General features: G+C 47.6%; 1 protein-coding gene across 1 annotated transcript in view; it reads left to right on the top strand.

Annotated features, from left to right (window-relative positions):
- CTTNBP2 (cortactin binding protein 2) overlaps positions 1-3,387 on the top strand; it is a 184,206-nt gene extending 180,819 nt beyond the window's left edge. The window contains 2 exon segments of the mRNA XM_039508739.1: positions 1,735-1,874; positions 1,876-3,387. Of these exon segments, the coding sequence (XP_039364673.1) occupies positions 1,735-1,874; positions 1,876-1,987 (252 nt within the window). The 3' untranslated portion in view covers positions 1,988-3,387.
- The last annotated feature ends 19,281 nt before the right edge of the window (positions 3,388-22,668 follow it).

The raw sequence follows: 22,668 nt of genomic DNA, 5'->3' as shown, positions 1-22,668 counted from the left end.
AATAACGTAGCTGGAGTCGACGTACCGTAGATCGAGTTACCGCAAGGTCTACACCGAGAAAATCTCCCATCGACTTATCTTACTCTTCTCGTCGGGGGCAGAGTACAGGGGTTGACTGGAGAGTGATCTGCAGTCAATTTGGCCGGTCCTTTACTAGACCTGCTAAATTGACTGCAGGTGGATTGATCTCAGAGCGTCAATTCCCTCTGTAGTGTAGACCTGCTCATAGAATTGTAGCATGACTACACCACACTTTTAAATAACACTGCTACCCTGACATTACATTACAAAAGAAAGAAGCTGCAGTATGAATTGCAAAGATGATGATTGGCTCATTATGTGGGTTGGTTTTTTTTTCCAACAAAGGAGAAGAAGCTCTCAGCAACAAATCAGCTGACTGGATAGATTTACAAAACTACTGAATCTTATGACGGGCACAAAAACGTCAGGTGGTATTTTACTAGCACAACACATGTACTTGATTAGAATTTTGAAAGGCCAGTTAAAGGTTTTAGATGCTTTGAAATACTGAGTGGCTAGTGAAGACGGTTTTGAAGAAGAGCCAGTATGGCAGATAGTGAATTTTAAAACAGTCCACAAAGTAGGATGGTGTCCTTCCAGCAGCAGTTTGAGGGTCTTCATACACACCTACCTCTCTGCTTATTGTTCACACTAAAGTAGTGCTTATTCAATGTTTTAAATTTAGATTTAAAAAGAACGTAACTTAAAAGTGCCAGTGGTGCTGCAAACCTCTGTTAATTGGACTGCTGAGCTTCTGGGGATGAGAGGAGGAAGAAATGGTCCATATAGTCCAGGGAACCTTTCTTGTTCAGAGGAAGAGAGAGAGAGGAAAAGTAAGAAGAGCAGTACCAATCATCAGCTGGTATAATTTTGCCTAGTTCCTCTGAAATCAGCTTAGAATCTGGAATAGTCAGTATTAGGGAGTAAGAGTTTAGAACCAATCCTCACGTGTTCCTTTCCACATTAAAATATAGTACTTCAAAAATGGCCGGACATTTTTTATAAAACCTTCCAGATAAACTGGCTGCTAGGCTGCAGCCAAGCACAAGACATTTCAAAATCATTTTATAAGAAAACGAGCAACTGAAAGCAGAAGTTTTAAAATGGAAATGTCACTTCAACCTTAGCTCCATTTACTATTGTTGCTGTGATGGGGTAAAAATTAATGTGTCTGTGGATTATTTTATTCCAGCCCTAATACTGAATCTTGTGTTTATCATCCAAGAGATCTCCTGCTGTCTCCCTGATTTAAACATGCATCTCCCCAACCCAGTTTACAGCTGTTATCCTTCCACAGGGGCTCCTCTACTTAATGAAGGAAAGAGAATATATTACCTCCATAGTGTTTCTAATCCCTGCTCGTCCAGCGATTGGGATTTGGAGAATAAGAATAACATTTAGGGCTTCTCAGTGACAATGCAGAGCACTACCATTGTCCTTGTGTGATATGTTAAGAAGTTTTTACTGAAGAAATGCCCTGTTAGCTTTTTTTTACAAAAGCAACTTCTATTAGAATATTGGTTTCTAACTGGTTAAGAAAGCTAAAACTGTTCACCAGGACCTGAACATTTATCCTTTTCCTGTGGCTATCAGGCTTCCAAAAGGTGCAAGATGTTGTAAACAGTAGACAATCACTGGTTTGCTCATTTTTGGTGTTCTTGGTTCTTACAATGGATGTGCTTATGCTAAAAAGATGCTTTATTTTATTCACAGGATGGGATCCGTCCTCTCAGCAGCAATCGCACTGTGGAATGCGCCAACAGTAAATCAAAGACTGAGTTGGGTGTTTCAAGAGTTAAATCTTTTCTTCCTATTCCCAGAAGTAAAGTCACCCAGCCTTCTCAGTACGCAAAAAAGCAGCAGCAGTAATACAAGGCAAATAGAGGCAGATGATGCTAACTCAAAAGAAAAGATTTGGAATTTGCACAAAAAAATACAAATAGAAAAATCTAATAAATCTGCCTAGCATACAGTTTTCAGTGTTCACATAATCTCTGTATTAAACAACAAATAACTCAAATATGTAAATAATTTTTTTAAATTAAAATGGTTTCCTTGTAATGTAATGTGTGTACGGGACCACAGTTTAATTTGTATGTAAATAAGATGTTCATAATGAAAATATTTTATTGCTTTAATCTGGAAATTATATTGATTTAAACTTAGTAGTGAGAAGTTATGCCAACCTCATAAATGGGTTTTCTAATATGGAAATTACTATTGCTTAAATGATTTTATTCAGGGGTATCACCACAGAAAATTGTGTGTGTGTGTGCGCGTGCGTGTGTGTGTGTGTGTGTGTGTGTGTGTATATATATATACAGTATATAAATATATTCTATGAAATTCATGTGTTGCATACAGATGAGTTGCACAATATGTTCAGTACTGGCTTAAAGCTAATGTACATGCCTTTTAAAGACTGAACATGTTTTTATCTTCACTTAATGAAAAGTGAATGGAATGTGGCAATAATTAAAATGATTGGAAACATAGATCAATTACTTTCAGCTACAAGCCATATTAAATATTTTGATTACCCCATAGTCTGCCTGCTGAAATGTGCTTTTGTTTCTCTCTTGCTTATTGTAGGCTTCATGTGTTGGAACTGTTATGAGTTTGCATTATAACTCCTATCTTTAAAAAAGAAAAGAGAGAGACATAATGCAATAAATCAGTTATTTCACACAACTTCCCACTCTTCGGGATGGTTGAAAATTTGCTCCTCTAATAATTGAGTTCTTAATGTATGATGTAAAACTTTTTTACTCTTTCAATAGCATTTTAAAAAATGAATCTAGGAAATGATGTTTTACCAAAACAGATCTTATTGAAAGAATTACAGCACAAGTTTAATTACATGGTTGTCCAGAGATAATGTATCAGCAATAACATGAATTACCATGTAATTACCAATTTTTATAGTGGATTTACTATGTAGTTGCTGTGAAATAACATTTGAATTGCAGTTAACCTGAAATATTTTTTATTTCATTACAGACTTAAATTACTTTCCCATTAGAGGAACTGTGTATATGTGAAGGAAATATTCCATCTACCCACCCTCTTTATGGTGGCCACAATTTATACTTGTCAATAGTAATAATGTGGATACAATCACTGTCTTGGTACCTTATTATCTAGTCAGAAGAGGAGGATACATAGCTTTCTTAAGATCAGACCTCAGTGCCACCTGGTGAATTATCAAGAGGTTGCTTTAAAAGAGGTATGGGCAACATACCTTCCAAAAGAGCACTGTTCAAGTTAATTTTGGAAGGGGCAAGGGTTACATAAATGTACTCCTAGCACTTCACCACAGTGAGTAAGGCAGCCATCCCAAACTCATGTCAATAAAACTTTTGTACTGCTCCATGTTTGTCTGTCGGTCTTGTTTGTGTATATTGTATCTGTATGAATTTAGAAGGATTAAATGGCTGATTTTATAGTTATCTCCTTTAAAATATATTCTGGGAAGAAATGCATAACTTTCAGCATTGTTGCCTTACAACCTGTGATGGGGTGTCTACACCACACAAGGCCTGAGAGGGTTAAGGTGGTAAGGTTGGACAATCAACTGCCTAGGCTGCACCTGAAAAAGGAGCCAGAGGGAAAGAATTAATTAGAGACAAGGCTCAGCTGGATAGGAACAGGAAGGGCCTGTATAAAGCCTAGGAGCTGACAGCCAAAAGGGACTGCAGGGAAGTAGTCTGCAGTCGCTCCCTGAGAGAAGGGAGGTGTGTTTAGGGCTATAGAGGCAAGGAGCCTACAGTTACTCCCTGGGAGGAGGGAGTTGTGTGGCTGGCAAACCCAGCGAGGGTGGAGAGCCAGAAAGGTAGAAAAGGATCGGGGAATGCAGCCAGGCATAGTATAATGTAGACCTTGGCTGCAGAAAATAGGGCTCCTGAGCTGGAACCTGTAGAGGGCTGGCCTGGGTTCCCGTACCAGGCACTGGGGAGATGGCACAGAGCAGGCTGTAGGGAGCAGACTGCCTGGGACGGTTTGCTCTGAAAGATACCCAGAAGGAGAGGACTGTAGTGACCTGGCCGGAGGGGCAAGTCATAAAGAGGAAGCTGCAGCTCCTGGAGTGAGAAGGAGCCACAGGACGAGAGAGAACGACGGGAGGAGGGCGCAGCACCTGGAAGGAGCTAATCCCACAGCGGCCAGGAGGAGGCGTCCTTAGCGGAGAGTGGATCCCGTGACAAACCTCAGTGATGTATACATTCTTGTGCAGTAACAGACCTCCAGTGATTTCCAGTGACCACTGACCAAGAGTTTTCATATCTCCTGACCTTGTCCTCAGTTTGGGTGCTGAAAACAGGGCATGCATCTGTTTAACCAGGACCGGCTCTAGGCATCAGCAAACCAATCACGTGCTTGGGGCGGCATTCTGGGAGCCGACCCTGTGTTTACCAGCAACTGGTTTTCAGCAGCATTGATCAGCTGAAGATCAGAGGAATGTGCCTTAGCACATTAGGATTAGGAATGTGCCTTAGGATCTGAGTACTGAAGCATGGTAATTATAGCTTACTCTGTGTGGGAAGAGATGTTTGTAATGATCACTCAGGATGCAGCATCATGTGTTATAAATACAAACTGATTCAGAAAATTCTGCAAGAAGTCAGGGAGCTGAAAAAGGGAAGGACAAAAACTAGGGGCAGGGGCAACACCTAAGTTACAGCCTGAGCTAACTTTGCAGTGAGGACATAGCCTCTCCTTTAGGCCCCAAGTAATGACTGCAGGATCAGGGCCTTAGTTTGTGTGTGTAAAGAGCAGAGCTGAGCGCATAACTGATTTTTCAGTTCAGCCAGCAAACTGAAAAATCTGAAAAAATGCTCAGCTCAGTTTGGCACTTGCCTGGGACATAGGAGACCCAGGTTTGAATCCCCACTCTACAGCAAGGACGTGAACTCAAAATCCCCACACCACCAAGCTATAGGCTATTCTGGAGCAGGTTGCTCTCGATCTTTCCCATTGAAGCTGTTCCACTTTGTATAAATACCTAAATATCCATTGAGCAAAAGAGAGTGAGAACAACTCTGTGGTCTGTGGATTAAGGCACTCCTGGGAGGGGATGTGGTCTGGTGGGATGTGGATTCAAATCCCTCTTCTGAATGAGAGAGAGGGACACTTGAGTCCACAGTATCTCCCCCCCCCCCCCAGGGAGTGCCTAAGGGTACGTCTACACAGGGATAAAAGACCCACAGCACAGCTGCAGCTGGCCCAGGTCAGCTGATGCAGGCTCATGGGGCTCAGGCTGCAGAGCTAAAAGCTCTGTGGAGACATTCGGGCTTGGGCTCCAGCCTGAGTCCAAATGTCTACACAGTGATTTTTCAGCCTTGGAACCCGAGCCCTGTGACCCCAAGTCAGCTGACCTTGGCCAGTTGCAGGATTTTTATCCTTGTGTAGGCATACCTTTAATCACCAAGCTATACAGACATTTTTATTCTCTCCTGGGCTTTAAACAGAAGAGCATAAGAACAGACTAGCCTAGTTCTTAGCCTGGGCAGAGACCTGAGTTTCCACTCCCTGCTCCAGGGTGGGGATTCAAACCTGGGTCTCCCACATCCAGGCAAGTGCCCTAAGCACTGGGTTAAAGGTCACAGTAGTCCTGTGTGCATGCAGTCTTTGTCCCCCTCAACAAAAGTTTTTCCCAGCAAAAATTAATCAGTCAAACCTTAAATAGTTTCAGGTTGACTGAAACTGCATTTTTCAGCAAATAAACTATTAATCCAAACTAATTTGCCCTGCTCTAATAAAGAGAAGACTAACAGTTCTAACCTGAAATATCAGATTTATTTTAAGGGCCTAGTTCTCTTCTCCTTCCTTCTGTGAGCCATGGTCCCTATGTGTACACGTGTGGTGCACCATGCAGATGCCTGCATGCAGAAGAAAAAAATTCTTCAAAGCAGTGTCCTGTCCTCACTGTGTGCAGCTCTCCTCTCACCCTCCTGAGAGAATGAGAGGAGGCAGGGCAGTGCCTTTCCATCCACCACCCCACCTCCCTTTCTGCCTGAATTATTGATTTCTCCTTCACTCCATCCATTATAACCTGCAAAGAACAAAAACATTTTTTATTTTTTACATATTTTATAGGGCTGTCGGATTAACTCATTAACTTCCACTCACTTAAAAAAAAAAAAAAAAATTATCATTAATAAAATCTTATTTTAAAACAAAGAAAAATTTAATAATAATTTAAATTTTATTGTTTTTTTTTTTTTTTTTATAATTTTTTTTTTTTTTTTAAAAAAAAAAACAAAAAAAAAAATGTGAGGAAACTGGGGGGGGGATTGTATGTCTCCTGCTCTGTTTTATCTGCATTCTGCCATATTATATTATATAATAGTCTCTATAATGATGACAGCATGTTGTTGTTCATTTTTAAGAACACTTTCACTGCTGATTTTGACAAACAAAAAGAAGACCAATGTGATGAGATTTCTAATATAGCTACAGCACACCACCCTAAGGTTTAGGATCAGTTTTTTTCCAAATCTGAGAGAGATGAGGTGTGGAGCATGATTTCAGAAATCTTAAAATGCAGAATAGTATTTTAGCTTAGTAGTTAGTAGTTAAAGTTATAGTTAGCATAGAGTATTTCTTTTCCCCAGTTGGGGAACCCCGACACCTAAAACATTTTGAAGCATAAAGAACCTAAGGAACTGGCTTTGCTAAAGACCCCCCTACATTGGAGGACAAAGCATATAAAAAGAAAGATCAGCTGATTCTATCAGTCACCTAAGAACCTGAGCGTAGGACAGATGTTCACCAGCTCCATCTATGAGTACTAATCCAGACCCATCATCAGTACCACCTCGTTCATCTAAAGACCATCCAGCTGCCACAGTTGCACCGGGTCCTTCAGACTTGACTGATGGAACCTCTTAGACACAAGGGCATATGAAGACATACAGAACACTGAAGGATATAGTCATTCCTTATCCACTGTCTCCATTTCTTTCCAGCCCGCCCTCCTAAGGAATGTCCTGACTCCTTGGGAGTATATATCAATGTCCCAGGAGCAGTCCAATTTCCAAACATCTGGCAGGAATGTCCTGATACAAAAGGCATCATCGCTACCAGTGGAACAGTTCTTGGATGAGTCAGGGGAGATGGCCGCACCAGTATCTCTGCGGAGACGCTCAAGCCCCAAAAGATAGTTGTGAGGTTACTTTCACCATTCCTCCGGATATGCCCCCCTCTGGGACTGCTGGTATCAATTCCCTTGGAGGTCCCCCTCAATGGATCAGTCCCTCTTTCTGGCATTATTGGGGTCCATGGGATTCTTATGGCAGGCATCCAGGCCCTTCTCAGCAGTTGTATCGCTCCTCTCCCTCTCACCAATTTGTTCCATTAGTGTATGAGGAGGAAGGGCCAGAACCAGAACTGCAGGTACCGATGGTTCCAATGGGTGCCTCTTCATCATCCCGGGATGACGTGGTGACTCCTTTTTTGCCTTCTCTGCTGGATGACCACTGCTAGTATCAGTAGCTGTTACAAAGAGTTGCCAATGACCTACAGATCCCATTAGAGGAGATCCGGGACCCTCAGCACTAGCTCCTGGACATCCTGCAACCTCAGGGACTGAGTAAGGTGGCCCTTCCAATGAATGAAGCCATACTAGAACTGGCCAGAGCAGCATGACACACTGGGGCATCGTGTGCCCCGACACCACAAACAACCGAGAGGCGATACTTTGTTCCTGCTAAAGGAGTTGAATGTTTATATTCCAATCCTGTCCCCAACTCGCTGGTGATACAGGCAGCTACAGAAAGAGTTCAGTTACACTATCACAGGGCCACTCTGGCAGATAAAGGCACTAAGACCCTGCACCTCCTGGGAAGGAAGGTCTTTTCCTCCGCAGGGGTGCAATTTCATGGTGCTAATTACCAAGCTTTGTTAGCGAAATAGGACTTTAGTAATTATTCCAAGCTTGTGGACTTCAAAGATAAACTTCCTATGGAGGACACGGCCCAATTTCAATCTCTTTTAGAATAGGGGACGTTAGTGGCAAAATTAGCTCTCCAGGCTGCAGTTAATGCTGTAGACCCAGGTTCCAGAATTTGGCCACTGGCTTGGTCATGAGAAGGGACTTTTGGTTGCAATTGTCAGGGTTTCCTAGAGAGGTCCAAAACATCATCCAGGACTCCCCTTTGACAAGTCTTTAAATGGGAAAATGAAGTAGTTCATGCACTCGCTAAAGGATTCATGCACTCACTAAAGTATTTCCTGGAGATTTATACCCCAGTCTCCCAGGAGGAAGTGGCAGCCCTTTAGATCAGGCCAACCTCCTGATGCTCCTTGTTACCAGAGCCTAGCTGAGCCTCCACACAAATGCCACAGGATTCAGATACCTTGCTTTTCAGCCACCTTTACTGCTACAATTTCTGCTCTCTCTCAACCATAGGCCAAAAGCCATTTTTGACATATTGCTCAAGACCCACGTACCACTGCTGACACCCATCTATCCCCCTTTTGCCTTTGGGGGCTGTCTTACACTCTTTGCCACAACTGGAACAAGATCACTATGGATAGTTGGGTTCCGGAGATTATCCATCAGGGATACTCCATAGAGCTTCTCTCCTTCCTGCCTCCACAAACCCCCTTCCAACTCCCTCTTCGGGGACCACCCTCACTAGGTAATTCTTCAATGGGAGGTGGAATCCCTTTTACACTCCGGGGCAAATAGAGCACATCCCACCTCATCCCTGATATTCACAACTCCCTTGCAGACAAGCTAAGCAGAAGCTTTTTGGCAGACCATGAATGGGAGGTTTGTGACACAATCCTGAACAAAATATGTACATAGTGGGGTACTCCACTCTTTGCATCCCAAATGAACAGAAAAATCCCCATGTATTGTTATCGAGGAGCCACAAGTCACAATTCCCAGGGCGATGCTCTTCTGCTGTCTTGGACAAATGGCCTCAGATATGCCTTTCTTCCCATTCCCCTACTTCCACAAGTCATGGGAAGATATTTAAAACAGAGCCAACATCATTCTCCAAGCTCCCTACTGACCCAAACAGTTCTGGTTCACGGAACTTCTAACAATGTCAACCTGCCCACCAATCAGGATCTGCCCATTCCCAGATCTTCAAACCCAGGACACAGAAAAGTCAAGCATCCCAGTCTGGGCTTACTCCACCTCATGGTCTGGTGTTTAGATGGGTGTCAGTAATAGAACACTCATGCTCTACCCTCCTATTCAGAAGATCCTTAACCAAAGTAGAAAGGAATCTACTAGAACCTGCTATCTGGCCAAATGGAGATACTTTTCGGCTTGGGCACAACTCCACCAATATTCTACAAGTACCTTAAGGATCCCAGTTGTCCTGGATTATCTCCAGTCTCTGAAGATGTCAGGTGTAGCTATCAGTTCCCTGTGCGCACACCTACCACTGCAGAACATCTACAGAGTGGCCACCTGGAGTTCTAGTCACACATTCCTGACACACTATAGTTCATGCCTTGGCTGTGGATTCAGCAGTATTGCATCCATCCCTGCTACCCACTTCCTTGCACCCACCTCCAGTCTGAACACTGCTTGCCAGTCATCCACATGTGGAATATATGTAGGGACCATCACTTGAAGAAGTGGAGCTTACTTGCTGTAACTGGAGAGTCTTTGAGATATGTGGTCCCTATCAGTATCCTCTGCTTTGGATCCTGTTGGACTTGCAGTAAGAAGAGGAATTGCAGAGATATCTGCCTGCACTGCTCCTTATACCTTTGGCTCGGCCTGCACATGCGCAATAGCTCTCCTCATGTGCCAGCGGACACTGCTTTGAAGAATTTTCAGACTCGGACACATGGTATATATGCATACAGATAGGGACCACGCCTCCCCAAGAACCTCCAGTTTCAGTAAGTATTGTCTACTTTCAGTCTACTGCTTTAGGCTTCCTCCCAGCCACTGCTTTTACCTGCTTGCCCTCCTATTTCTTCCCACTGTGAGTTTTCAGTTCTCAGTGCGTTCACCGGCTTCATGTGTCTCTGATCTTATCTTGCAGTATTTGTAGCTCTCTTGTCTTGACTGAATCACTTAGCTGCTGTGGTGGAGGTTGAAGTCAAGGAGGCTTTCTTTGGACAACTAACAGAAGTTTCTAGATCACAGGTCCTCGTTCGCATGGTTCAATCACCCTGACATCTAGGGCTGGGCTGGCCTTATCATGAGGCGAATTGAGGCAGCGGCCTCAGGTGCCACTAGGACCCAGAGTTTCAAAATATTGGCCGAAGCAAGGGGGAATGGAGGTGTCATTTGAGCTCCCCGCCTCAGGTGCCAAAATGTTGTGGGTCAGCCCTGCTGACATCTGCAGGGAGAGCAATACAGCAGTGCACAGACAATCCAGGAAGTTTTTGCAGAGTGTTGGGGACAACTTCCTGGTGCAAGTGCTGGAAGAACCAACTAGGGGTCGTGCTCCTCCTGACCTGCTCCTCTCAAACAGAATTGGTAGGGGAAGTAGAAGTGGGTGGCAACCTGGGCAGCAATGACCATGAGATGATTGAGTTCAGGATCCTGACAAAAGGAAGAAAGGAGAGCAATAGAATACAGACCCTGGACTTCAGAAAAGCAGACTTTGATTCCCTCAGAGAACTGACAGGCGGGATGCCCCCAGGGTGCAGCCTGGGACCGGGGTGCAGCCTGGGACTGTGCCCCCTGAACTCTCCCCAGGCTGGACTGTCTATCACAATGCCTTGCTAGTGACCAGCAGCAACCCCTCTAGGAACTGTGATCACTCAGCACAGCTGCATGTGGAGTCCCACACCCAGCTAGATTGCATGAATGCTCCCAGAGCCACTTGTGAATCACACAGAGAGAGGCACAAGCCAAATCCCTCCAGTTCCCAGCACTGTACCCCAGGAATATACTGTCTTGCACTGCTCAAAATGGTCAGTGCAAATTTATTAATTTGTTCACCACTTCATCAATGGAAAGTGGACATACACCAGCCTTGGCAAACCTGAACAGATTTGCCCCAAACTCACTAGTACAGATAAATAATTAAACAATTGTATTGACTATAAAAGATGATATTAAGTCAGGGGTCGGCAACCTTTCAGAAGTGCTGTGCCGAGTCTTCATTTATTTACTCTAATTTAAGGTTTCGCGCACCAGTAATACATTTTAACGTTTTTGGAAGGTCTCTATAAGTCTATAAACTATTGTTGTATGTAAAGTAAACAAGCTTTTTAAAAATGTTTAAGAAGCTTCATTTAAAATTAAATTAAAAGGCAGATCTTATCAATTTAGTGCAGTGGTTCTTAACCTGGGGTGCACACAGCCCCTGGGACAGGGCTGGTGCAAGGATATTTTGCATTGTAGGAGAAACTTCCACCTTGTGCCCCCCTCCCTCCCCCTTGCACATCGGTTCATTGAGGGGAAAATCCCAATGAGCCTTTATAGCCCCCAGGGGCCAGCTGTGCGGGGCTGCTCCCCAGACCAGGTTCCCCCCTCCCTGCCCCTGAACTCCCCTGGAGGGTGCACAGCCCCCCCCGCGAGCCCTCCCCACCCCACCCCACCACAGTGGCCCCCACCCCGAGTCCACTCACTGGCTTTGCCGGGCTTGGGCCGCTGCAGCAGCTCAGCAGGGAGGAGCTGCCTTCCGGAGGCACCAGAGAGCCAGAGCGTCCCACTTGCGGCAGCAGCGAGCCCCAGCCATGGAGGTAGGGTGACCAGACAGCAAGTGTGAAAAATCAGGACGGGGGTGGGGGAGTAATAGGCGCCTATATAAGAAAAAGACCTAAAAATCAGGACCCCTACATGGAGGAGCCGGTGCGGTGTGTGGGGACAGCAGCCCTGCCAAGGTGGCGGTGCCGCTAGCGGGGAGCAGCTGTGCCCCCCCCCGCCCCTTCTGCCCAGGCTGCGGCCCGGTGCCCCCCAGGGGGCTCCTGCAGACTGCAGTAGATGTATGCGGGTGCCAGCCCCATGTGCCCCCCAGCTCTCCCCTCACCTAGAGTTACCATATTTCAACAATAAAAAAGAGGGGAGAGCCCTGCCCTAGCCCCGCCCCCATCCACTCCCTCCCACTTCCCACCCCGATTGCCCTCATCAGAACCCTCAACCCCCTCCACTCCTTGTCCCCTGACTGCCCCCTCCTGGGATCCCTGCCCCTAACTGCCCCCTAGAACCCCACTGCCTACCTAAGCCTCCCTGATCCTTGTCCCCTGACTGCCCCAACCCTTATCCACACCCCCATCCCAGACAGACCCCAGGACTCCCACACCCCATCCAACCACTCCCTGCCCCCTGGCAGGACCTCCAGAACTCCCAACCCATCCAATCCTCCCCCTGCTCCCTGTCTGTCCCCCAGGACTCCCCTTACCATGCCCATGCTGGTCAGACGCTGGCTCCACGAGAAGGCAAAACTCCATGTGGAGTGCTGAGGCAGTGGGAGGGGGGGACCTGCGGGAGGGGCAGTGGCGGCTCACACTTCCAAGAGCCGCAGAACCTGAGCGTGGTGATGGGGGAGCCGGGGGGTGCGCCTGCCCGGGCTGTGGCCTGGTGCCCCCCCACGGGGGCTCCTGCAGCAGATGCATGCGTGCGGCAGTCCCCATGTGCCCCCCGGCTCTCCCCTTGCTGCATTCGGGCTCTGCAGCTCCTGGGAGTGTGAGCTGCCGCCACCCCTCCTGCAGCAGGCTCAGGGCCCCGCGCCTCGGCAGCTCTCGCTCCTGGGATCTGCAGAACCCAAGAGCGGTGAGGGGGAAACCAGGGGGCGCGCCTGCTGCCGGTCTGGGGTCCCGGCCACCGGCCCCCGCTCAGCCTCCTGCCAGCTGAGTGAACGAAACCCCAGGCCAGCAGGATGCTGAGTAGGGCCGGCAGCCAGGACCTCGGCTGGCAGCCGCGTGCCAGGTAAAATTGGCTCACGTGCCACCTTTGGCACACGTGCTGTAGGTTGCTGACCCCTGTATTAAGTGATAGGCAAAAAGTCAGAGTTAGTTACCAAATAAAATAAAATATAAGCACACAGTCTAAACTCTCAATCCTATTAGACTGGACAACATCTAGATTAAGCAGTTTTTCTCACCCCCACTGGATATTGCAGTCCTTAATATACAGGTTTGTTCCTTAAACCTGGGCCAATCTCCTCTGTTGGAGTCTTGTCATCTTCTCAGTGTCTAAGGCCTTGTCTGCACTTACATTTTATATCGCTCTAACTTGCTGGCTCAGGGGTCTGAAAAATCACCCCCCTGAGTGCAGCAAGTCTGAGCGCTTTAAAGCACTAGTGTAAACAGGCTTCAAGTGCTGGGAGCCGCATTCCCAGCCCTCGGAGCTAATCCCCTCATGGAGGTGGATTATCAGGAGCACTGGAAGAGCTCTTTCATAGTACTCATGCACGACCACACTCGCACTTCAAAGCGCTGCCACGGGAGCGTTCCCGCAACAGCACTTTGACGTTTCCAGTGTAGCCATGGCCTTAGTTGCTTGCAGCGAAGGTGGGGTCAGGAGAAGGGCCCAGTATGTGTCTACTGTTTTATACCCTCAGGGCTTGGCTACACTTACAAGTTGCAGCGCTGGTGGAGGCTTTCCAGCGCTGCAATTAACACCCCGTCCACACTTGCAGGGCACAACCAGCGCTGCAACTCCCTGGTTGCAGCGCTGGCTGAAAACCCATCCGGGTTGGGGTATAAGGAGTGCAGCGCTGGTGACACCAGCGCTGCTCAGCAGGTGTGGACACTCACCAGCGCTTTACCTGTCCTCCAGGGAATAAGGAGCTATCCCAGAATTCCTGTTCAGCCACTCTGCACATCAGTTTGCACTCTACTGCTCTTGCCTCAGGTGACCCGCCCTTTAAATGCTCCGGGAAATTTAAAAATCTCCTTCCTGTTTGCTGCAGCCAGGTGTGGAGTGCAATCAGTTAATCAGTTACAGGTTACAGGTAACCATGCCTCCACGCGGCAAACGAGCCCCAGCATGGAGCACAGGTGAATTGCAGGACCTCATCAGTGTTTGGGGTGAGGCGTCTGTTCAGGCACAGCTGCGCTCCGGCCGTAGGAATTACGATATCTTTGAGCAGATAGCAAGGGACATGCTGGATAGGGGCCATCAACGGGACGCACTACAATGCAGGGTGAAAGTTAAAGAGCTGCGGAGTGCCTATTACAAAGCCCGCGAGGGTAATCGCAGATCCGGATCCGCCCCCACGACCTGCCGTTTTTACTTGGAGATGGACAACATACTTGGGGGTGACCCCACTGCCACTCGCAGGGTCACGATGGACACTTCTGAGCAGGCGGGGGGACAGGAGGAGGAGGAGGCTGGGGGGAGAGGAAACCGCGAGTGAAGCTCCTGGGATGGGGGAAGAAACCGCAGATTCCCTGGAGGCATGCAGCCAGGAGCTCTTCTCAAGCCAGGAGGAAAGTACCCAATCGCAGCAGCCAGCAGTTGCAGAAGGACAAGCAGAGGAGCGGGGTACCGGTAAGCGGCTTTTATTTTCTGGGTGGAAATGTTTCTGGAGAGGAAGGGGGGTTATGGATGCATGCATGGCAGCGTCTAGATGTGGAATAGCCCGTTGATGTGGTCTATCACATCGCGGTAATCTGCTTCAGTTATCTCAGCAAAAGCTTCATCCAGAGCGTGGGCAATATGCCTGCGCAGGTTTATAGGCAGAGCCACTGTGTCCCTTGTCCCAGTGACGGTGACGCGTCCGCGCCACTCTTCGGCCAGTGGGGGGGGGACCATTTCTGAACACAGGCACGCCGCATAGGGTCCCGGGCGGAATCCACATTGCTCTAAAAGAGCCCCCCGCTGTTCCCTAGTGACTCGCAGTAGGGAAACATCTTCCAGGATTAAGTCCTGTGAAAAATGTTGGGAGACTCTTTAGTGAAGAGATAGGGAGATAAGATCACCCCTGCATCTGCATCTTCACTCAACCCCTCTAGCACTCCAGATTACCCGAAGCAACCAGCTCCCCTCTCACTCAAGCCCCTCTTCTCCCTATATAAGTAAACACTCCTCACTCACCATTTCGTGGCTTCTGTTGTGTTTTCCTTTTGGGATAAAGAATGCAAGTGAGAACTTGCAAGTGAGAACTCCCTCAGTGTAACAATTCATGTCTGGAGATAGTGGATACAATGCTGCCCGTGTTAAATGTTGTCATTTCTGTGTCTACAGTGACCTTGACTGGACTGCCCAGATGTTCAACATCACAGAGGCTTCAAAATTTGAGAAAAAATCCCCGAAAGAGCAAAGAGGACATGCTGAAAACTGTTCTTCAGCACTCTGCTACAGAGAGAAAAGAATTGAAGGAGTGGCGAGAGAAAGAAAGCAGGACCCGCCAGAGAAATGCAGTGGCCAAGAGGAAAAGCACGGAGCGGCTGCTAAGCATCCTGGAGCGCCAAGCGGAGTCTATAGAGTCACTCGTTGCCATGCAAGCAGAGCACTACCATGCTACTCCCCACCCGCCCGTCCTTTGTGCCTTGTGCCCCAATGTCAGCTCAAACCACCTTTCCCCAGCATCCAGGCTCTTACCACCACCAGCTGCCTCCAACACCTGTACGTTCCCCAACCAGCCCTGATACCTACCACCACCCTTACCCTCTGCATTCAACCCCATCACCATGCAGTATATGAACCCTGAAGTGCAGGATTCATTAAACAGCAATCCAGACATGGCATATGCAAACTTGTGACTGTACAGTTCACCAACCCACACCCTTGCCCTCTTGTGTTAATGAAATGTTGTGTGTCTGTCTGTCTGTCAAGGAAGTTTTTTTCTTTTCAATAAAACAATTCTTGGCTTTGAAAACAGTCTTTATTATAGCAGATAGTGAAAGATACCTTAGCCCAGTAAAGAAAGAGGCACTGCAAATCATATTATTATTATGGATAATAGAATAACAGTGTAAGCAGTGCAATTCACTCCCATGCAAGGCAGCAAACATTACTGTTGGCTTTCAGCCTCAAATTCTTCCCTCAAGGCATCCCTAATCCTTGAAGCCCTGTGCTGGGCCTCTCTATTAGCCCTGCTCTCTGGCTGTGCATATTCAGCCTCCAGGACTTGAACCTCGGTGGTCCATGCCTCACTGAATGTTTCACCCTTCCCTTCACAAATATTATGGAGGGTACAGCAAGCGCTTATAACCGCGGGATGCTGCTTTCCCCAAGTCTAGCTTCCCATACAAACATCTCCAGCGAGCCTTTAAACGCCCAAAAGCACACTCCACAGTCATTCTGCACCGGCTCAGCCTGTAGTTGAACCGGTCCTTGCTCCTGTCAAGCTTCCCTGTATAGGGTTTCATGAGCCAAGGCAGTAACGGGTATGCGGGGTCTCAAGGATCACAGTGGGCATTTCGACATCCCCTACTGTGATCTTCCTGTCTGGGAAAAAGTCCCTGCCTGCATCTTCCTGAACAGGCCACTGTTCAAAGATGCGTGCATCATGCACCGTTCCAGGCCAGCCTGTGTAAATGTCAATGAAACGCCCGCGGTGATCCACAAGCGCCTGGAGAACCATAGAGAAATACCCCTTACGATTAACGTACTCTGATGCCAGGTGGGGGGGGGGCCAGAATAGGAATATGCGTCCCATCTATTGCCCCTCCACAGTTAGGGAAACCCATTTGTGCAAAGCCATCCACCATGTCCTGCACGCTCCCCAGAGTCACGGTCTTTCTTAGCAGGATGCGATTAATTGCCTTGCAAACTTGCATCAAAACGATTCCCACGGTCGACTTTCCCACACCAAACTGGTTCCCGACCGACCGGTAGCTGTCTGGATTTGCCATCTTCCAGATTGCAATAGCCACCCGCTTTTCCACCGTCAGGGCAGCTCTCAATCTTGTGTCCTTGCGCCGCAGAGTGGGGCGAGCTGAGCTCACAGTACAATTATAGTGGCTTTTCTCATTCTTAAGTTCTGCAGCCACTGCTCGTCATCACAGACTTCCATGACGATGTGATCCCTCCACTCAGTGCTTGTTTCCCGTGCGCAAAGCGGCGTTCAACGGTGCTGAGCATTTCCGTGAATGCCGCAAGCACTGTAGTGTCACACGCGCAGACAAATCCATATTGATATCTTCGTCGGACTCCTCACTGTCACTTTGGAGCTGAAGGAATAGCTCGACTGCCAAACGTGTTGTGCTGGTGACACTCATCAGCAGAGTCCTCAGCAGATCGGGCTTCATTTGCCACAGAAATCGCGATTCACAGAGAGTAACAGAAAGACACTCACAATGGCGCCAAACGCTGCCGGAATGAATGCTGGGATGTGAAGCGATGCACCACGGGGCGCTGGCAAACAGGAAGCGGAATGACCCGCACACTTCCTTCCCCTTCCCACAATACTCAGCGCCAAAACGGCGCCAAAACGGGACGAGGTGTTCTGTGGGATAGCTGCCCACAATGCACCTCTCAATACAGCGCTGGAAAGTGCTGCAAGTGTGGCCACACTGCAGCGCTGGTAGCTGTCAGTGTGGCCACACTCCAGCGCTGGCCCTTACACAGCTGCATGAGCAGCGCTGTAACTCCCAGCGCTGCAACTTGTAAGTGTAGCCAAGCCCTCAGTCTATGTGCTTGGGGAGCACAAATCCAGGCATGTCTGGGGGGCATTGCTGAGTCTCTCCAAGCAAGGTTGAGCAATTCCCCTGGTGTGGCCTCATGCAGGTGAGTCATTGCATTGTAGCTCCCTTGCTGGACAATGGCTCTTGATGGGTTGTTTGACACCCTGCCCAGGTGTTGGTTACTTTCCTTGATGTTGCCTCTGGGGAGCTAATATCTGTCTGATTGCCAAACTTTCAGCATGTTTTAGTGACCACCATACAACACAATTCTCATAACTTCATATGCATTAATGATACACATATATGGATAGAGAAATGACTTTATGGAGATCATAACCATTCCCCTGATACCTTACAAGGCATGCTTTATATGTAAGATCACAATTATATGAAAATGAGGACTATGGGGGTTACAGTACACTCCCACAAGGTATAGAATGTCACAGAGTGGGAAAGAAGTCCAGGAGAGCTGGCTGTATTTTAAAGAAGCCTTATTGAGGGTGCAGGAACAAACCATCCCAATGTGCAGAAAGAATAGCAAATAAGACAGGCGACCAACTTGGCTTAACTGTCAGATCTTTAGTGAGCTTAAACACAAAAAGGAAGCTTACAAGAAATGGAAACTTGGACAGATGACTAGGGAGAGTATAAAAATATTGCTCAAGCATGCAGGGGTGTAATCAAGAAGACCAAAGCACAATTGGAGTTGCAGCTAGCAAGAGGTGTGAAGGGTAACAAGAAGGGTTTCTACAGGTATGATAGCAACAAGAAGGTGGTCAGGGAAAGTGTGGGACCCTTACTGAATGGGGGAGGCAAACTACTGACAGATGATGTGGAAAAAGCTGAAGTACTCAATGCTTTTTTTGCCTCAGTCTTCACAGACAAGGTCAGCTCCCAGACAGCTGCACTGGGCAGCATAGTATGGGGAGGCGGTGAGCAGCCCTCAGTAGTGAAAGAACAGGTTAAGGACTATTTAGAAAAGCTGGACAATGCAATACATCCAAGGGTGCTGAGAGAGTTGACTGATGTGATTGCAGAGCCATTGGCCATTATCTTTAAAAACTTGTGGCAATCGGGGGAGGTCCCGGACAACTGAAAAAAGGCAAATATAGGGTCCATATTTTTAAAAGGGAAGAAGGAGAATCCGGGTCAGCCTCAATTCTGTCCCCAGAAAAATCATGGAGCAGGTCCTCAAGGAATCGATTTTGAAGCACTTGGAGGCGAGGAAGGTGATAAGGAACAGTCAACAAAGGGCAAGTCATGCCTGACCAACCTGATTGCCTTCTATGAGATATAACTGGCTTTGTGGATATGGGGAAAGCAGTGAATGTGATATATTTTGACTTTAGCAAAGCTTTTGATACAGTCTCCCAAAGTATTCTTGCCAGCAAGTTAAAGTAGTATGGATTGGATGAATGGCCTGTAAGGTGGATAGAAACCTGGCAAATCATCGGGCTCAACGGGTAGTGATCAATGGCTCGATGTTTAGTTGGCAGCCAGTATCAAGCGGAGTATCCCAGAGCTTGGCCCTGGGGCTGGTTTTGTTCAACATCTTCATTAATGATCTGGATGATTGGATGGATTGCACCCTCAGCAAGTTCATGGATGACACTAAGCTGGGGGGAGAGGTAGATATGTTGGAGGGTAGGGATAGGGTCCAGAGTGACCTAGACAAATTGGAGGATTGGGTCAAAAGAAATCTGAGGAGGTTCAACAAGGACAAGTGCAGAGTCCTGCACTTAGGACGGAAGAATCCCGTGCACTGCTACAGACTAGGGACTGACTGGCTACATGGCAGTTTTGCAGAAAAGGACCTTGGGATTACAGTGGATGAGAGGCTGGATATGAGTCAACAGTGTGCCCTTGTTGCCAAGAAGGCTAATGGCATATTGGGCTGCATTAGTAGGAGCATTGCCAGTAGATCAAGGGAAGTGATTATTCCCCTCTAGTCGACACTGGTGAGGCCACATCTGGAGTATTGCGTCCAGTTTTGGGCCCCCCACTACTGAAAGGATGTGGACAAACTGGAGAGAGAGTCCAGCAGAGGGCAACGACAATGATTAGGGGGCTGGGACACGTGACTTATGAGGAGAGGCTGAAGGAACTGGGCTTATTTAGTCCACAGAAGAGAAGAGTGAGGGGAGGGGATTTGATAGCAGCTTTCAACTACCTGAAGGGGGTTTCCAAAGAGGATGGATCTAGACTGTTCTCAGTAGTGGCAGATGACAGAACAAGGAGCAATGGTCTCAAGTTGCAGTGGGGGAGGCCTAGGTTGGATATTAGGAAACACTATTTCACTAGGGCCTGGTCTACACTAAGGGAGGGGGGAATTCAACTAGAACGCAAGTTCAGCAGCGTGAATAGCTGACCTGAAACGAACTAACTACACTAATCGCGCTCCGGAACCAGCCGAACGCGGCGGCTCTCCGCCCAAGGCCAACTCCAGCTGCCTGCTGGTGAGGGTGGGAGAGGAGAGCGCGCTTTCGCGAGAGTTCGAATCGCGCTCAGATCAGAGACCGATACAGTTCGACCGGAAAGTGTCTCACCGCGTCGACCCGCGCGGTAAGTGTAGACTAGCCCTAGGAGAGTGGTGAAGCACTGGAATGGGTTACCTACGGAGGTGGTGGAATCTCCATCCTTAGAGATTTTTAAGACCTGGCTTGACAAAGCCCTGGCTGGGATGATTTAGCTGAGGTTGGTCCTGCTTTGAGCAGGGGTTTGGATTAGATGACCACCTGAGGTCTCTTCCAGCCCTAATCTTCTATGATTGTATGACCCAAAGACCCATGCAACAACTCCCCTCCAGGCTTTTGGAAAGGAACTGTAGGGATGAGCCAGCCGGAGACTAAAGCTTGCAGAGTAGCTGCCAAAAACGGTACGGGCAGGGACTGACAATGTCAGCAGGCTGCTCGCTTTATTTTTCAGTCTGGACAGTCTCTTCCTTGTGCTGACTGGCTGTTTGCTCTAACCTCTCCTTCATGGCCTCTTTACTTCTGCCTCCCTCCACCTACCCTCCATGTTCCCCTTCTTCCTCCTTTTCTTCAGGGTCTCAAAGGATTAAAATAATAACAAATCAAACAATCGTGGCACCAACATGCTGTTTGCAAACCGTCAGTCAGCTTGTCCATTCTGTCCCTTGCCCTTGGCCTGGGTCTGTTCTGTTTATTAGATGATAAACTCTTCAGGACAGGGACTGGCTGCTACTCGGTGTTTGGGCAGTGCTTAGTGCAATGGGGCTGCATTTGCAGTTTGCCTGTCAAAATGTAATAAAACTAATGATGTTGGTACTGCAGCAGCATTGAGAGTCCCCCATCAGCCTGGAAGCTCCACAGTGCTAGATGTTGTGCCCATCTGCTCTTCCCCGAAGAGTTTACAATCTTAAAAAACGTGGTGCATGAAGAGCACGTTTGTGTGTGAAAAGAGGTGAGGGGAGATTGGGATACCATCAAATAGATGCAACTTTTATATACACTTGGTTTTTTATTGTTATAAATGGTGTAACTAACTATTCCCAGCTCATCATTAACCATTGTTAATTAGCTGATTTCTTATAAGTGTTGTGGCAGAGAGCAGGCCTTGTTTTAATTTTAAGTAACACTAACCACCAAACCAAGCTAGGCTGGGGACAAGGAGCTGGGCCCTGAGGAGCACAGGAAGGAGCTGAGGAAAGGGAAAAGCAGGTGAGAGAGTCGGCTGGGTAAGGGGCAGGAAATAGAGCAGGATAAAAGGACAGAGCTACGGGGAAAGGGTGGGGAGCGAGAAACAGGGAGGGGGTTGAGAGGCGACTGTTACTGTTTAAGGACAGTCTTTACTTTTATAGTAAAATATCATTTCTTCTTTGCTTGCTTGTCCATACATGTAATGCACTCCTGTTACGCATGCACCCCATGTGCTCAAGATCGGTCTTTGGCCCAAGGCAGTGCATGAGCCCTGCATGTCTTCATGCTCCCATGCCAAGGGCATAACAGGCAGGACAGACCATCCATCATTCAGTTCATTCTTATCACCTGTGGCTGCAAGAGGGAACGTCTCAGCGTCCACATTTCAATGCAGCCTTTCTTTTCTCAGTCTGTGTAGATAGTTGTGTAGACTTTTCAATGATAGGTAAAGTGTGTAGTGACTTACTGACAAGCAGATTTCTATCAAAGATAAACCCTTTATTATGAACAGGAACGGTGTACAGCAATGAGGTAACAGAACTTGCTACTACTCTATGTAGCTGCAGTTTGTGACTGCCCTGTCCTGAGCTTCTTTGTTTCTGACCCCAGCAGGAAGTGTGTCCCAATACCCCAAAGACGACATCTAGAGTGTACAGGAAGCGTGGGATAGGTGTACTTCCTGGAGGACTTACTCTGTACCACAGTGCATTAGGATAATTTCCACTGGGCAAGTTTTTTTTATAGTTTTTATCTCCCTTATTTTGATTTTCTTCAGTCAGGATCGTCCTGGTGCTGGGGTTTGGAGATGTCCCATCTTAAGTCACCAGGTTTTAAGCATTGCTCCGCTCGCAAGGCAACAGTTGTGATTAAGGACAAACAGATCAGATGCCTTTTATCCTGGGGAGCTTATATCCCCGACAAATCATTGGTGTATAAATCCTTTTCTAAAAGGACTTTAAAGGTTTAGTTGAGGGGTGCATCTTAAAATACTTTTGTCAGACTGCTTCAGGAAGCAGGGCTCTGATCTGGACAGGGCAGAACCCCCTGGAAAAGTTCCACCTCAGTTCAGAAGTGCCCCCGTGGGTTCCAGATCCACTAGCTCCTGTGCTCCGTTCTAGCTTCAGATTCTGATAGGACTGTTAAAGCCAAGTCCTCAGACAAAAAGGATCATCACTGATCTGTGAAGCGCAGGGGAAGATCCCACTGGGGATTCTCACCATTCCTGATTGAAGGAGACTCTGAAGGGCCAAGCTGGACACCACAGGAGCTCTGAGGGAGCATGGTACTGGGATGTCAGCACAGTTTCAGGATTCAAATAAGCTGCCTCTGGTGCTGAAGCCAGAACATTGGGGGCTACCTCTCTATTAAGTGCTTTAATGCAAGCTATTATCATACCAATTCCATCAGTTCTAATCTCTTCCATGCTGCTCATTCGATGCTGAGTGTATCAGTACCAGGCATGTCAGCAACACTGACCTGGATCCTTTCT

This window comes from Mauremys reevesii, linkage group 1, assembly GCF_016161935.1.
Source record: "Mauremys reevesii isolate NIE-2019 linkage group 1, ASM1616193v1, whole genome shotgun sequence".
Taxonomy (NCBI): domain Eukaryota; kingdom Metazoa; phylum Chordata; order Testudines; family Geoemydidae; genus Mauremys; species Mauremys reevesii.
This window is presented reverse-complemented; position numbering and strand designations above follow the sequence as displayed.